The 17,566-nt window shown below is 43.6% G+C and overlaps 1 protein-coding gene across 2 annotated transcripts in view; it reads left to right on the top strand.

The window, feature by feature from the left end:
• The first annotated feature begins 200 nt into the window (after positions 1 to 200).
• The window catches only part of HIBADH (3-hydroxyisobutyrate dehydrogenase), a 235,397-nt gene continuing 218,031 nt past the window's right edge, over positions 201 to 17,566 (top strand). The window contains exon 1 of one of the 2 annotated variants that reach the window (XM_068236060.1): positions 201 to 333. Coding sequence is in view for 1 of the 2 variants with exons in the window: in XM_068236059.1 (XP_068092160.1) it covers positions 1,891 to 1,963 (73 nt within the window). In the remaining variant the exon portion in view is untranslated. Of the gene's footprint in view, positions 334 to 1,830; positions 1,964 to 17,566 lie in introns of those variants that run through there. The other variant, XM_068236059.1, reaches the window with a different exon arrangement.

Below are 17,566 nucleotides of genomic sequence, written 5' to 3'. Positions count from 1 at the left end.
AATTGCCACCCGTCCCCCCAGGCCAGTCCGCCTATGGTGTAGTGTCCGCTCCGATGGTCCGTTTTGTACCCAGGGCAGATGCGTTTCAAAGATAGTCTATATAAGAAACACATCCACACTCCAGGAAAAATCACAGTTTATTGCAACTGATCCAACACAGACAAGTGTAAACAAATACTATTTTAACTATTTTTAATTTTTTGTTGCGGCAACGGCTGGTTCACACAGGCTTCTGCACGGTGGTAAAAACTGTTTTTGGCGGGCAACAAAAGCGGCATTAAGAGTAATCAAGTGCTGCTCCATTCAAATGGTGTAACTGTTTTTTAACAACAGGTACAGCTTTTCACGTAAATGAGATTCCGTTTTCTCTTACACTATATGTAGCGTATTCAAATAGTTCTATGCCTCTCCATGGGGCTCAAAACGTGACAAAACAGCGAAAAGCCATAAACCATTGCCAAACGCTTTTCTGCTTGGTAGTAGAAATGCATGTCCATTGGGTAAACAAGCCACTGCAAGCTGTCCCATCTGTGTGATCCAAACCTAAAAGGGGCAAAAAAAAGGTCCATTTTCTGCTATAGTGGGAACACAGCCTTCTTTGGCAAAGCTCCCTAATGGTCCTGGTACCCAAACAGAGTGCCTAATGTGGCTGCAACTCAGAAAGGTTAGCTGTAGACACACTATGAACGCTTTCTGAGTGCTCCCATTGACTTGCATTAAAATCACAGTTTGCTGCAATTTTAATGCAAGCCACTGGGAGCATTTTTTTTTTAAACGCTGAGAAAGCTCTGATGGTCAGAAAAGCAACCAGAAAGTGCTTATAGTGTGTCTACAGCCTTAGGACCCATTCACACTGGGGATCGCAAAACACTAGCGATTATCGCAAGCCTTTTTCCTTGATTTGTGTATTGTTTATTGTATATTTTTGCGATTCTTGAGCAATTCGCTATTTTAGCATTGCACCTGCTCTAAAATCGCAAAAAAATGCTGCATGCGCCGCATTTACTGTGATTTGCCAGCGATCGTAGCAGTAAGATCACGGCCATATACTTTGTTACAATAAAACGCTAGGAATCACTCTGGATTCACTGTAAATGCCCACAAATTGCCCCAATGCCTGAGTCTGCTAGGAGGAAAGCGCAATATAAATGTTATATGTTTTGTTGTATTTGTTTTTGCCTCAGTCTGTAATGGTGCCCATACATGGTACAATAAAAATGTTTAATTTTCCCGTTTATTCGACCAAAAAGATCGAATCGAATGAAAGTTGAAAATAATCTTTTTTTTTTAATCAAGAAAAACAAAGATTGGACATGTTCGTAAAATCGTTATATTCCCTCTAACAGAATAATCAAATGTAATTATCAAATTGAAAAAAATTGTACCATGTATGGGCACCATCATAGATACTTGGAAAAGAACAGGACTCGAGAAACATGTCTCAATAGCAATACAAATCGTATTAGCTTCTAAAATCTTCTCAAAACTCTTTTTCCGGAGTTTGGTTGAAACCTTTTTGTAGGTAGAGTACAAATAGCAACGTAAGGAATGAATCGCTTATTGCTCTTCTATATACATGTAACACTAGAGCTGTAGTAAATCTTATGAGAGCACCGTTTGAGCTGCATCCTGGTTCTAACCAATCACAGCATTCTCTCCTCCCATGCCTCAGCCAATCAGGCCCTGCACACAGAGCTATGTCAGATCCTCAGTCATTCTGCTGCCAGAGGCGTGTTATAGGTGTGGCGTTTCACCTTCTTTTCATTGGCTGCGTAATATCCATCTTCTCCGCTACTCGCTGGAAGAGCTGTCCGTCTTGCGGTCTCGTGACGTCATTGAGGGCGTCTAAACAAGGCTGCTAGAAGTGGAGGTCAGCAGGGAGGAAGAAGCATGGCAGCCCTGTTAAGGAAGTCTTGCAGTGCTCTACACAGCTCTGTCAGCAGGCATGCACGCTATGCAGTGGGTAAGCCTCAGTCAGTGTAAGAATCATGGTGGGATAATGGTTGCCCTCTGCTGCCCCTTACATCATTGCCTGTGCCTTGAGACCTAGTAAACCTTTACTAGAATACAATTCTTGTTTTATGAGCTGGTCTGCAATTGTATGTGTACTGTGTATAACCTATGTGCATATCATTCTATTGGTGTTCCTCTGTATTTGCCTGTGTAGTGAACATTCTTGCAACTTTAGCAGATTTTGCAACCAGCTGCATTTATTTATAGCGCCTACTATCATAAATTGCTGCCAAAAGGACATATGAGGGAATGCAATAAATCTACCTGGTGCTTCTTCCAGCCCCTAGAAGTCACTTGTGTCCCTTGCTGCAGCTCCAGTCTTCTGGTCACACTGGCAGCCTCTGCAGTATCGCCGACCCTTTTGCGTGTGTGCCCGTGTCGTGTATCAATGTATCCACGTCATCGGGAGCATACTGCACCTCCCCCTGATGACATTTGTGCTTTACACGGGTGCACTCCCATGCAGAAGTCATCGACCCATTGGTGGTCGCTAATACTGCGAAGGCTGCCAGCGGGACCTGGAGGAGACTGGAGCTGCGGCGAGGGACACGTAACTTCTGGGTGCTGGAAGAAGCCCCAGGTAAGTAAAGAGAGATTTATTACGTCGCCTCGAATGTCCTTTAAAACTATCATAAAATGCAACCTAATCTTGTTCTCACACAGAACCCTCCCTTTACTGATGCCTAAACCTCACTACCCCCCGCCAATGCCTTACCCTAACAATTCCCACCATGATGTGTAATCTCTTCCCTCCCCCACTGATGCCTAACCATAAAGCAAACCTAAGAGGAAGTGTCTCAGGTTCTATACTTACCTGGGGCTTCCTTATGCCCCCTTAGTGCCGCTCGTCACTCGCCATCTCCCCCCATGGATCTGGTCCCCCACAATTCAACCCAAAAGCTTGGCTGAGTCACAGGTTCCTGTCCAGGCACGCTCCCCCCGTCGTGCTCCCATCCCTGGAATAGTTTTGTGCCAGCGTAGATCGATCCTAGCCATGGGAGCGTGACGGGGAGTACCCCTGGCCGTGCAAGTGCGAAGAAGCATGACTTGGCCTGGCTTTCAGACTGAATTTCAGGGGGCCGGAGCCACCCGGGGAGACAGTAAGGGACGAGCGGCACTACAGAGGCATAAAGAAGCCGCAGGTAAGTATGGAACCTGAGAAGCTTCTCATTTCAGATTCACTTAAAAACTCCTCCGACCAACACCTAACCTTTATTGTCCCCCCTCCTCCCAACTGGGTTTGGGCGCTCGATTGCAAATCATTTCAGCTGGGATTAGGAAAAGGAGCTGCGCATGTGCAATACGTACAGTGTGCATGCGCTGAATGGAAAGTTGCAAAATCAGCTGGGTCATTAAACCTTTCACTACACCGGACAAGTTTTTATTTCTCTGCAGTTGCTATAGCAAATCGGTTATTACTCATACCTTACATCTATTCAAACTGGAAAAGACCGCTTAGTAAAGGTGACTAAAGGGTAACTCTACTTTCATTAAAAATTGATCATACTGATTCTTCTACACAAATAATTTACGGTGGAACACTTATAAACTATGTTTCCATTAAAAGTAGTCTTTATTTCCTGTTGCATCTGAACATTATAACTGGCCCCTAATTGTTCCACCTCCAGTCTTGCTTATGATATTACTGCTTCACGACTTCTCCGGGCCCGTCTTCTGTGTACAGTGCTGTGCTAAGCTGTTTTGGCACTTCCACCCTGCGCTCTGCACCAAAGGGAGGGCATTTGATATCATGTGTGTGTGTGTGTCAGGTAGGACTGCACAATATATCGTTTTAAAATTGATATCGTGATTTGACAATTTCCTAATCGTCAAAGTTGCGACTTTTTTTTTTTTTTGCCATGCGTACAATTTTAAGCATGCAGGCTTTTTACATGTACAATTTTAAGCGTTCCATGCGTGAAATTGTTTGTGTTGGACGCCCGGCACGCTTCCTCCTCCTTCCGATCCGCACATGCTGCACTCCTGTTCTGCACTTACACCCTATCTCCCGTGGTCACATTGTGTACTATACATTTGCTCATTGCCCAGGATGTGTTATCTCTCTCCACTATCCTGTCACCCGTGGTCACACTGTGTACTGTACATTTGCTCATTGCCCAGGATCTGTTATCTCTCTCCACTATCCTGTCACCCGTGGTCACATTGTGTACTGTACATTTGCTCATTGCCCAGGATGTGTTATCTCTCTCCACTATCCTGTCACCCGTGGTCACATTGTGTACTGTACATTTGCTCATTGCCCAGGATGTGTTATCTCTCTCCACTATCCTGTCACCCGTGGTCACATTGTGTACTGTACATTTGCTCATTGCCCAGGATGTGTTATCTCTCTCCACTATCCTGTCACCCGTGGTCACATTGTGTACTGTATATTTGCTCATTGCCCAGGATCTGTTATCTCTCTCCACTATCCTGTCGAGCAAACAACCTAGATCACCACCACTGCCCAGTAAGTGGCCACTGCCCAGGATCTGCTTTGGTACTCAGCTTTGCATTTATTGATAGCAGCTATTTGTTTTGATAAATTCACAATGCGGTAAAATGTATTAACACGACAGAAAATTACATACTATCAATTTGATAGTATGTCATTTTCTGTCAATGCATGTTTATAAATGTTACTGTACATTATGAAGCTTGATTTGAAGAAAATATACGGTAATAGCAACATAATTACGTGCCCAGCGCCCTCTTGAACAACGCTTTGTGATGTAGAGGGTGCTGTGGCTTGCTAGTTAGTTGAGACTGCCAAAGGCCTGAATGTTTTTTCTCTTTCTTTTTTTTCTCTTTCTCTCTCATGATTATGGTGGCCTTAAAAAGAAACCTTCATCCCAATCAGTATCTGACACCCCCTTTTCCATGAGAAATCTTTTTTCCTTTTCACAAACTGTATGGCTGGTATAGTGGTGAAACCCCTCCCAAAGTGGGATGTCAGGATCATGGTCCTGACAGTTTCCTGTATGGGAACCTCATTGCATTGTGGGAAATAACAGCTGGGTCCAACTGCCAAAAAATCAAGCAGCATCTCTTTCCTCTTGACATCACCTGCCAGCTGTACAAATGTCACCATGTGGTAATTGTCAGTATGTAAATCAGGGAGAGGAAAGAATTTACAATGGGAAAACAGACTAAATCATTTATACATAATTATTGTAAAAAAGAAGCACTTTTTATTACATTATTTTCACTGGAGTTCCTCTTTCATTGGGAGGTGTCCTTTCTCTCTAGTGGTCATCCACTATAATAAAACCCTAATGTCCCTGCGTCCGTCCCTGTGTCAGTGCTTTTTTGCGCTGCGCATGTGCAGGGACAGACGCAGAGACACTGCGGAGAGCTGGAGGAGGACGGGGCCAGAAGGGGCAGTCGGGCGTGTGCGTCGTGCGTGCGTGCGACGGTATTAGTGACAGACACTAGTCTACATATATAAAGTACAAGTGTCCCTGCATCTGTCCCTGTGTCAGTACTTTTGTGCTACTGCGCATGTCAAGCACTGACAGCCATTGGCAGGGCGGGCAGGTGTGGCGGCAGGCAGAGCGAGTGTGCGCGCGGCGGGTGTGTGCACGCACACGCGGTGTTGACAGACCTAGAGCCTGTTTTCAAACGGGCTTAGGTCAGCTAGTCCTAGAATATTCCTGGAAACGGAGTAACCAAGTCATTAAACCTTATTCATTTTCCATGCTAACAGTTTTACAACTGCCACACCCTATATGCTTATTGTAGATGACATTCCAAGGATGTGGTTTAGATGTGTTTGCAAACTCACCTGCACCTAATTTATCTGGACAGCATGGACACTTGTTCATTATTACGTATAAATAAGTTAATTTGCCCAACGAATATTATCCTCTCAGCAATATCATCCAACCATATGGATTCTGTTGCAGAATTGCTTTCTTTCAGTACTTTAAAGAGAAACTCCGACCAAGAATTGAACTTTATCCCAATCAGTAGCTGATACCCCCTTTTACATGAAAAATCTATTCATTTTCACAAACAGACCATCAGGGGGCGCTGTATGACTGATATTGTGGTGAAACCCCTCCCACAAGAAGCTCTGAGTACCGAGGTACTTCTGGCAGTTTCCTGTCTGTGAACCTTGTTGCATTGTGGGGAAATAGTTGTTTACAGCTGTTTATAACTGCCCAAAAAAAAAGTATAGGGCAGCTACATCAACTGCCAACAGTAAAAATGTCACCATGTGATAAATGTCAGAATGTGAATCAGGGATTTAAAAGATTTTACAATGGGCAAACGCTGACTAAATAATTTATACATAATTTTTGTAAAAATGAAACACTTTTTTTATTACATTATTTTCACTGGAGTTCCTCTTTAACTCAGAAGCTTGCAAACCTCACTGGAGTAGTCCACTACCTGCAGGTACACAACAGCAAGGTTGAGACCCAGGCCAATCGAGCTCTGGTCCCATCCAACTTCTCTCTGGTCAGTTCCGCCCCCATCACCCCAGCACTGCTACTTTTTTATACCTAAATGGAGACTGCATCAAATTTTGGTAATATTGCCTATTCTTCAAGTAAGTGTCTCACCTGTAAAATTTCATTTAAGATATGGTGCGCCTCTTGTTCTTAAAGTTAACCCTTAGGCATGGGGTCATTTAATGGTTGGATACCTTCGTTATAACCATGGCCACCATTTCTTACATCTGAGTTTTCATGCTCAGTAGCCTACCCCAGCTGGAAAGACTCTGAACAGTAGTTTAGACTAGCCCTTTTTGATTCCCTCAAGGAGAAAATGGCTAGGGCAAACCATCATTGTTGGGAATGGTATGTTGACAAAATGTCTATACCAAGCAAACAGTTTGTATGTTCTTACCATGTAGATGTCCTCTTGGTGCTTTTGTTTCTTCCCACATAACAATACTGATTCCCAGAATGTTGTAGAGACAATAGATTGTAAGCCCTACTGAGGGACAGTTACTGATGTGAATTGTTTGGTGTTCCATTTGAAGCACTGTGGAAAATAGAAACACTATAATAAACCATGCAGTGGAAAATGGGGCAGTTTCAAATGAATTTTGTCATAGAAAACATTTCACCACTAACCAAGTGAGTTCATCAGTTCAAAAGAGATGAAAGACAATGCTGAACTGTAGGCATATCTAGTATTCATTTCATACAATTTGCTTCAGTATTTTCTGTTGGCCTTTTATGAATCTCAGATTCTCTTATCTGTGATTTGTGTCCTTGCAGTAAAAGGCACGGTAACAGAACCAGTCAGGAAATTACACGCTACAGAACATATTCATATTGACATGAAAGCAGTTTGTCTAGTTTTGTGGCAAGCTCATTTACTTGGTTGTCAGTCATTCGTGAGTTGTATTTTTGTAAAAAAAATTTTTTGAATGTGTTTACCACAAGAGTTACTTTTTTTTTTTTTACCGCTGGCAGGATTTTCGCAGAGCAGAGCTCTATCACTTAAACGGGGATGCGCGCGCGATCCCTGCTAATCTCCGCCCACCACTCCTTGACGTTGATCAGCGTTAGGCGGTCCTGGGGCTGCCACCTTCCCGACGCCTATCGGCGTTAGGCGGTCGGGAAGGGGTTAAACATCAAGGCTGTGGAGTTGGAGTCGGAGTGGTTTTGGGTACCCGGAGTTGGAGTAGATGATTTCATAAACTGAGGAGTCAGATGACTTTTGTACAAAATCCATAGCCCTGGTAAATATTAGACTAAGGAGTCTGAGTCGGAGCCATTTTTGGTACCTGGAGTCGGTGGTTTCATAAACTCTGAAGATTTTTGTACCGACTCCACAGCCCTGTTAAACATTAAGGTATTTGCCTCCTTGAAGTTATGCCCCTTCTTCTTTGCATCATAATATACAGAGAGCATTTGTTAGGAAGGTGCAATAGCTAACAATGTTTAATGTAGCCCATTTCAAAGCGTAATAAAATGCCCCGCAAGCTCCATGTTTGTGGAGTCTGACAGCAGGATTCTGGTTGTGTTATTGAATATCTATCTATCTATCTATCTATTTATTTATTTATTTTTAATTCTGTAACTTGGAATAACAATATACATTTTCCCCTCTGCTCCAGCTGGTAAACGCAGGACCTAGTGTTATAATTGTTAAAATCATTTAGCTTTTTATCACATGATTCAGACAAGAACTGTGACATGCTTAAGATTTTTTTTTTTTTCTTTTGTGTTGAGTGGAAAAGGTAAGCTGCTAGCACTGAGGGCTCATCCATTCTGTATTCAATGCTGTAAACCCTCGTACAAGCGTATGAGGACTTTATCCGTTGGGATTGGGTCTCAATTCTTCTATTGAGGTGAGGGTCTTATTGGGTCGATACAGTTTCTCTTTAAGTATTAACAGGCCTTACATGGTGTGTGAACTGCATGAACACATACCGGTAGTTGATAGATTTCCATATTAGGGTTAGGGTTTGCGCACTAACTGTGATGCGCTATTGTGCAATGGTACACATTTTCAAATGCAATTGACAGAATCTAAGTCTTATTTGTTGTGCATGGTTTTCAGTCAACAGAATTTTTATATTTTCCTCTTTAAAAATCGGATGCTTAAGCTCGTAGGAAATCTAATTATGATTCAAAAGAAATATGTACAGTAACGCATTGCATCACAGAAATCCAAGTGAAACGCAAGCAAACTTGAACACTTTACACCCACTTACAGTGGCTTGCAAAAGTATTCGGCCTCCTTGAAGTTTTCCACATTTTGTCATATTACTGCCACAAACATGAATCAATTTTATTGGAATTCCACGTGAAAGACCAATACAAAGTGCTGTACACGTGAGCAGTGGAATGAAAATCATACATCATTCCAAACATTTTTTACAAATCAATAACTGCAAAGTGGGGTGTGCGTAATTATTCAGCCCCCTGAGTCAATACATTGTAGAACCACCTTTTGCTGCAATTACAGCTGCCAGTCTTTTAGGTTATGTCTCTAACAACTTTTCACATCTAGAGACTGAAATCCTTGCCCATTCTTCTTTGCAAAACAGTTCCAGCTCAGTCAGATTAGATGGACAGTGTTTGTGAACAGCAGTTTTCAGATCTTGCCACAGATTCTCGATTGGATTTAGATCTGGACTTTGACTGGGCCATTCTAACACATGGATATGTTTTTTTTTTTTTTTTTTTTTTTTTTTTTTTTTTTTTTTTAACCATTCTATTGTTGCCCTGGCTTTATGTTTAGGGTCGTTGTCCTGCTGGAAGGTGAACCTCTGCCCCAGTCTCAAGTCTTTTGCAGACTCCAAAAGGTTTTTTTTTTCCAAGATTGCACTGTATTTGGCTCTATCCATCTTCCAATCAACTCTGACCAGCTTCCCTGTCCCTGCTGAAGAGAAGAACCCCAAGAGCACGATGCTGCCACCACCATATTTGACAGTGGGGATAGTGTGTTCAGAGTGATGTGCAGTGTTAGTTTTCTGCCACACATAGCGTTTTGCATTTTGGCCAAAAAGTTCCATTTTGGTCTCATCTGACCAGAGCACCTTCTTCCACGTGTTTGCTGTGTCCCCACATGGCTTGTGGCAAACTGCAAACGGGACTTCTTATGCTTTTCAATGACTTTCTTCTTGCCACTCTTCCATAAAGGCCAACTTTGTGCAGTGCATGACTAATAGTTGTCTTATGGACAGATTCTCCCATCTGAGCTGTAGATCTCTGCAGCTCATCCAGAGTCACCATGGGCCTCTTGACTGCATTTCTGATCAGCGCTCTCCTTGTTCGGCCTGTCAGTTTAGGCGGACGGCCTTGTCTTGGTAAGTTTACAGTTGTGTGCCATACTCCTTTCATTTCTGAATGATCGCTTGAACAGTGCTCCGTGGGACGTTCAAGGCTTTGGAAATCTTTTTGTAGCCCAAGCCTGCTTTAAATTTCTCAATAACTTGATCCCTGACCTGTCTGGTGTGTTCCTTGGACTTCATGGTGTTGTTGCTCCCAATATTGACTTAGACAACCTCTGAGGCCGTCATAGAGCAGCTGTATTTGTACTGACATTAGATTACACATAGGTGCACTCTATTTAGTCATTAGCACTCATCAGGCAATGTCTATGGGCAACTGACTGCACTCAGACCAAAAGGGGCTGAATAATTATCCACACATCCACAGCAGATGCACTGAGGAAGCCCACGTGACGACTAGTGGGCGTAACGCGTATGCGAGGCGTGGTACATGCCGCTGGAAGAGAGCGTGTGACGCTACCCCTCCACCAGCACATAGATTTAGCAAGTCTGGCCGGTCAGAGAAGACTACCCCTCAACTCGTGGAGTATCATTCAGTGATGGCAGAGGAAGCCGCGGGACGCCGCGGACACAAGCGCTGAGATGATCTTATAAGAGACGAGACGTGACATGAGGTGGTGAGTGCTGCTGAGCAGCATTGGAATAAGCATCATATAAGGACTATGCATGATTAAGAAAGCTCAAGGGAGCCCTAACCATGCTGCGAGAGTACAGCCCATTGTAGAGGAAGGTGTAGTCCATGGACATTAGTATTTCCTTGGAAGATTAAAACAATATATGGAACTGTGATGCGGAAATTATACTGACTAGATCTCAAACAGAATTCCATTGATAAATGTGATGTTGCAAAGAAAACTAGATAGATCTTGAACTGCTATTCAAACTGAGCATTGTTTGTGCTGACCAGGCCTTAATTTTGCATGTGAATGGGGAGCGCTCCAATCCAATATAGGCATTGTTTTTAGGGGGGTAGGGGTTGTTTATTGCGGGGTTTGTATACTGAATCAATAAATTATGAAGCATTGTGAGAAATTGGTTCCCTTGTTTGGTTAATAATTATGCACACCCCACTTTGCAGTTATTTATTTTTTAAAAATGTTTGTAATCATGTATGATTTTCGTTTCACTTCTCACGTGTACACCACTTTGTATTGGTCTTTCATGTGGAATTCCAATAAAATTGATTCAGGTTTGTGGCAGTAATGTGACAAACTTTTGCAAGCCACTGTAATTGTAGTACAGTATATATAAAACCTAAGGCACATTTATGCAGTGTTCAGAGTGCATGTGGTGTGTTGAGCTCAGTATCCCAATGCAGTGCATTACTTAACAGAGGCAATGAAACCGAAATTAGCTTTCTAAAAGCGGACCCAAACCAACATTTTTTTTTTTTTTTTTTTTTTTTTTATTCAAAATATTTAGTTGCCCCACTCTGACACATACAGAGTAAAACATACACTCCTTTAAAGGGATACTGTAGGGGGGTCGGGGGAAAATGAGCTGAACTTACCCGGGGCTTCTAATGGTCCCACGCAGACATCCTGTGTTGGCGCAGCCACTCACCGATGCTCTGGCCCCACCTCCAGTTCACTTCTGGAATTTCTGACTTTAAAGTCAGAAAACCACTGCGCCTGCACGCCCGTGTCCTTGTTCCCGCTGATGTCACCAGGAGTGTACTGCGCAGACACAGACCATACTGGGCCTGCGCTGTGCGCTCTTGATGACATCAGCGGGATCGAGGACACGGCAACGCAGGCGCAGTGGTTTTCAGACTTTAAAGTCTGAAATTCCAGAAGTGAACCAGAGGCGGGGCCGGAGCATCGGTGAGTGGCTGCGCCAACACAGGATGTCTGCGGGGGACCATTAGAAGCCCCGGGTAAGTTCAACTCATTTTCCCCAGACCCCCCTACAGTGTCCCTTTAAGCCTATGAGCTTTTCAGTGCATGCTTTTCACCCTTCTCTTCTCATAACTATAGTTATATAGGTGGCAGCCATTACTTCTGAGCTTAGTTGGAGGTTTTAGATCATGGGTGTGTTTGTCATCTATGTGAAATCTCACACAAGCTGAGATCCCTTCCGCTGTGACATCATCAGTAGCAGCCTGTATTTTTTTTTATTTTATTTTTTATCTCCTCCACCAGTCTGCCAGATTCTGTCCCAGCAATATGAAAAGAAGGAAGGGGTTCCTCCCAATAAATGTAAAATATTTTATATTTGTCATCATGCAGCTGAAAAAAGGCTATTTATTATAATTTAGAAAATAGATTTTATTTCTGAAATCTTGTATTTTTCGTTTGGGTCCACTTTAAAACAAGCAGATATTTGCCATTATTCAGGTTGGAGTGAGCATATGATATCTCCCACAATGCATCACTGCTGAATATGCAAATCGTCCTTTTAGGCTGCTTTCACAGTGAGACGTTACAGGCGCACGTTAGAGCAGCCTGTAACGCAGCCCAACTCGCAGTAATAAAAAATCAATGGGCTGTTCACAGTGCCCACGTTGCGTTACAGTGTAACGCTGCACATTCAAAGAAAGTGCAGCATGCTGTGCGTTATGCGCGGTTTTAGCCGCGTTAGACTGTTTGCACATGCACAATACAGGAGAGGAGAGTCCGCTATTGTCCCTAGCCACCAGGGCTGTGGAGTCGGAGTCGTGGAGTCGGGCAATTTTGGGTGCCTGGAGTCGGAGTCGGGAAAAAATGCTCCGACTCCGACTCCTAATGAATTTGTAACTGTAATTAAAATAGAAAATATGATAAAATGTTCTATTTCTCAGATAATAGTCATTAAAAATAATGTATATATACAGTAATAGCTGTGCTTAGTCCACAAAAATAAAATAAACCAATCAAAATTAGTTACTTGTGCTGCTTCAATAAAGCAGTCCCCGTATTTTTAAGGTCAGATATACATATCTGATTGTGACTGTATATATGATGTGTACACAGGAATCTCTTATATATACTAAATAACATCTATGCTGTAAGAATAAAGCCTGATGTGTAGCCGTGTCACTAATAGAGATGGCCAATGAGATGGAAATAATTCTGCACTGATGCTGATTTATGCAAATGTATGCACTCCCTTTGCTGATGAAATCAAATAATTTGATATGTTAAAATTTGGTTTGGTGACTACAAATTAAAGGGTACCTGAGACGGATGAAAAGTAAAGTTTTATATACATACCTGGGGCTTCCTTCAGCCCCCTTCAGGCTAATCAGTCCCTCGCTGTCCTCCACAACCCGGATCTTCTGCTATGAGTCCTGGTAATTCAGCCAGTCAGCGCTGTCCGGCCGCCTGCCGCTCCCACAGCCAGGAACATTTTGCACCTATGCAATAGTGCTGCACAGGTGTAGTATGCTCCTGGCGGCGGAGTGTGTACATGCGCACTACGCCCGACTGGCTCAAGTACCTGGACTCATAGCAGAAGATCTAGGTGGTGGAGGAGGACAACAAAGGACTGATTATCCTGAAGGCGGCTGGAGGAAGCCCCAGGTATGTATAAAACTTTAATTTCATCTGTCTCAGGTTTACTTTGTTACACAGTAGTACTATACTCTACATATGCACTCCCCACAGAGCTGCAGGGAATCCACTGAGCATGCTGTGCACATTGAACACAGAGGTGTTGTCTGTCACCCATAAACCTTGTTCATATTGTGCATGAAGAATGTGTAATAGAGGAAGAATCTCCTTATTCCCCTGCAGAGTACCTGCACATCATTCTTACATGTACCCACACTTACATTGCCTAGGGCCTGATAGATGTTCTTTGTTCCGGTTTGTACCTTTTTACAAGTACTCTTACCAAGGACTAGTTTTAGTCTAAAGGGAATAAATATAGTAATCTACATATCCTTCTCACTTCAGTTGTCTTGTAAAATTCCTAAGCGTTGGCAGTTAAGAGACGAATTTCATGTTACATACTTTTAATCAACAAAATTGTAATATGCAAATTAGAGGAGTCGGAGTCGAGGAGTCGGAGTCGGTGGAATCCTAAACTGAGGAGTCGGAGTCGGTGGATTTTTGGACCGACTCCACAGCCCTGCTAGCCACATGGCTAATATTCACTGCACTGTGTGACGTGCAGTGTTTACTTCCTAGAGCGGCCGCTTTGTGCGACGATTGGCTGGCGGGACTACGTGATGCGGAGTGTTCTGATCACGTGGTCTCCACAGTCTTTGGAGGCATGCGCCGTTTTCATTCTACCAGTATCAAACGAAGACGGCGCACCAAGAGACGCATAACGCATCTCTATGTAGCGTCCGAGTTTAGCACCACCATGCGTTGCGTTAGGGGAACGTTATGCGACCTTAACGTCCCCTCTAACGCATCGTCTCTGTGTGAAAGAGGCCTTAAGCTAAACACACCTCCAGGACTCCTGGGCAATCTGTAACAGGCATTGAAGCATACTTTTCATTGATTGTAAGTATTTCACTGTAGGCCTGAAAGATAAATCGAATTTAAACCGAAATCGTGATCACCAAGATCACAATTTTGGAATCGTCAAAGCGGTAATTATCGCAATCACGTCATTTCCACATGGGGGAAGTTTGAAGAAGTGGCTTCAAACTTTTCCAAAGTCCTGGTGAGTGCGGCTCGCAGCGTTGGACATACCTTCTGCACGAGTCAAATCGTTGTCCGTCCTCTATCGCTGACTGCCAGCTCTTGTGCTTGGCAAAACTCCGGGTTCCTGTATGACACATGACATACAGGAAGTATTCAGTGCATTAGAGCCTGCAGGAGGCGACGTGGATAGACAGGCATCGCTGGACTCTTGCTTGAAGCTATGTCCAGAACTAATGCAGCTTGGGGGACAGAGGAAGCACAGAGAGACACAGAGCGGGCACAGAGACAGAGTGGGCACAGAAAGAGACACAGAGGGGACAGAGAGAGAGAGAGAGAGAGAGAGAGACAGAAAAACAGAGCGGGCACAGAGACACAAAAGGGGCAAGAGAGAGACCCAGTGGAGACATAAAGAGGCAGAAGGGGAACAAACCTGCAAAGAGGGGGAACAAAGCTTGATTTGAAGGAAATCGTGAATCGAATCGAAATCGTAATCTCAGACAGAAATCTCTCAAATCAATTTCTTCCTAAAATCGTTCAGGCCTATATCACTGTTATGGTTGCATAATGTGTGGTTCGACTGTTTTTAAAGAGACTCTGAAGCGAAAAAAAAAATTATGATGAATTGGTTGTGTAGTATGGTTTTGTGTATTGTGTGGTATTGTGTCTCCTCTCCTAATGCTTTATTTCTTAGCTGTTCTACACATACAAATCATTATGTCATTATTTATTTATTTATTTTTTGCTTCATTGTCTCTAAGTCCATTGCATTGTGCCTCTATTTTTACAGGGTACACAACTTCTACTGTGAACTTAGCCATTTTTAAATGGAGAAGTTTGTGTGTTTGTTTTGTTCTTTTTTCTCCCCTAATACACAGATGACCCTTGACGTTAGGACAATAGCAAGTAGGTTAAGGATATGCAGTGAGTTTGGAGACTGTTTTTGTTGCATGCTATGCAAGATTGTAATTCTACTTCTTACTGTCCTGTGAGAAGCTACAGATCTGCCCCAGTTAAGCCCGGAGGTGGATTCGTCCTTGGGTCTACATTTGTTTACAGCCTCACAGAAACTTGAGTTTGTTTTTCCACGTTTGCCTCTCACCTTTGTGCACAGATCCTATGAGAAGGCTGTAGCTCTCAAGATGTTTGTGCTTTACGGTACCACGTGCTTTCCTTGTTTGAAATGTGATTTATTGCAGCAGCTGTTCATACTTTGTTTTTGGGGGGCTCATTTTCTAATTTAGGCATCTTATGTTTTGACGACCTCAGTTATACAAGAGAATTAGGTACTCTACCTACCACTTTTGCCCCATCTCTGCACACAACTAAATATACTGTCTGATGGCTTACTAATCAGAGTGCCCAAATGTTACCTTTTTATCTGATACCAGCTTTTGCTGATAAAAGTTCTGTTTAATAATTTCGTCATGTGACCTGCAGCAGTTAATCAGCCTCTTTGGGAGGGCTGCTGCATTGCTTTCATCATGATGCTATATGGGACTACAGCAGTGGAGGTCTGTCTGTGCTGCTGGTGTAGGATATTCTATTGAATTATGTTACAGGGATCTTGTAGCAGATCCATGCATGTGAATCATAAGGCCCTGTTCACATTACAAACGCGGACAGCCGTGCGTTCGGAACGCAACACATACGAACGCAAGCCATCCGCGTTTGTATGCGTTGCGTGGCTGATCCCATTTAATGAAGTGAATGGGTCAGCCGTGCGTTTCTGTAAAAAAATGTGCGCAGCATGCGTTCCCGGAACGCATGCAGTGTCAACATCAGACAGTGCACTCTGTCTGATGTCGTGCGTGTCGGCCTCCTGCATGTGTTCTGGAAACACGTGGAGTGTAAACGGGGCCTTAGTCTGCAAGTTTCTGACACCATTGGCAGTGCAGTCTGTGTGCACTTTCATTCGCACTTGTGAACGCAGCCTATTAACACAGGATGCATTCACCATCCAATTTTGCGTTTTTTTTTTTGTTCTGTTTTGCTTTTCCCCTGGATTACGCTGTTTTTTTTTTTTTTGTTTTTGTTTTTTTTTTACTGCAGTGTGAACGGAGCCTACATCTGTAGATATACACTTGACGACCAGCACTGGAATTTTCAACATTTCCTTTATTCACATCCAAGCAGTGAATAAACAGCAGTTTGGTCTACTACAGACCTGTGTGTGTGTGTGTGTGTGTGTGTGTGTGTGTGTGTGTGTATAGATATATATAGCTTAAATACTAGTAAGCATAGCTCACGCTGCAGCAAATGGGGGCATTTTCAACCATGGCATCAGGGTAAGGACAAGGGACATTTGCTGTTTTGGACAAACGTATTGTTCTTTCTTAAGCCCCATACTCACGGGCTACAATTGTCGCCGCAACCACATGACACACGCGTGTTGCGGCGACAGGTCGCCCGTGAGTGTGACGCGCGCACCCCGAACCGTTGCTCGTCGCTGCAACTTCGCTACAACTGTCGCTAGTCCGCGTGTGTATGCGGACTAGCGACAGCAACCAATAGGCAGTGCACATAGTTTCCGGCGGGGGGGGGGGGGAGGAACGTCGGCGATGGGTTCCGTCGCACCACTAATCCCTTTTCCGCAGTGTGTATGCGGAGGGACCCGGCGACGAGCTGTCGCCGATCTGTCGCGCACACGCTCCCATGTGCTAGCGACTAGCTACATTTGTAGCTTATGAGTATGGGCCATTAAGTGGTAGGTGAAATGAGACCATGTTCACAAAACCCTTTTACACCCAGATAACAGACATGAAGCAGCTAATCATATTGCTCCTCCGACCTGATGGAGAACTGTGGCAGCCCTGTCAGACCCACGATTGGTTCTCTGGGCCAGCTGACTTGTCATATGGGGGAAGAGACCCTTCCCAACTAATATCTGAGTCATCTCCGCCGATTAATAGTAACACCACCGACTTCCACTTTTATATAATACAGAAATCAGCATAAACTTCAGAAATACGTAAATGCAGAAATTCGTTCGGACAAACTTCTACATTGCAGAAAAATGCAACCCAGAAGTGACATGGAGAATAAACTTTCAATATGTAAAAGTGTATCCCATAGAACCCTCTAAAATATATAGGCCAAACACGCGGCACTTGATGACAGCAATAACCTAGTGCAGGGACAGGTGGGGGATATGGTGGTGCGGGGCAAGGCTGACCTCACTTGTTCTATAAGCAATCTAACCAAATGGTATGATTAATCCACC

This window comes from Hyperolius riggenbachi, chromosome 5 (genome assembly GCF_040937935.1).
Source record: "Hyperolius riggenbachi isolate aHypRig1 chromosome 5, aHypRig1.pri, whole genome shotgun sequence".
Lineage (NCBI taxonomy): Eukaryota > Metazoa > Chordata > Amphibia > Anura > Hyperoliidae > Hyperolius > Hyperolius riggenbachi.
The sequence above is the reverse complement of the archived record's forward strand: the minus strand, read 5'-3'. Positions and strand labels throughout refer to the sequence as shown.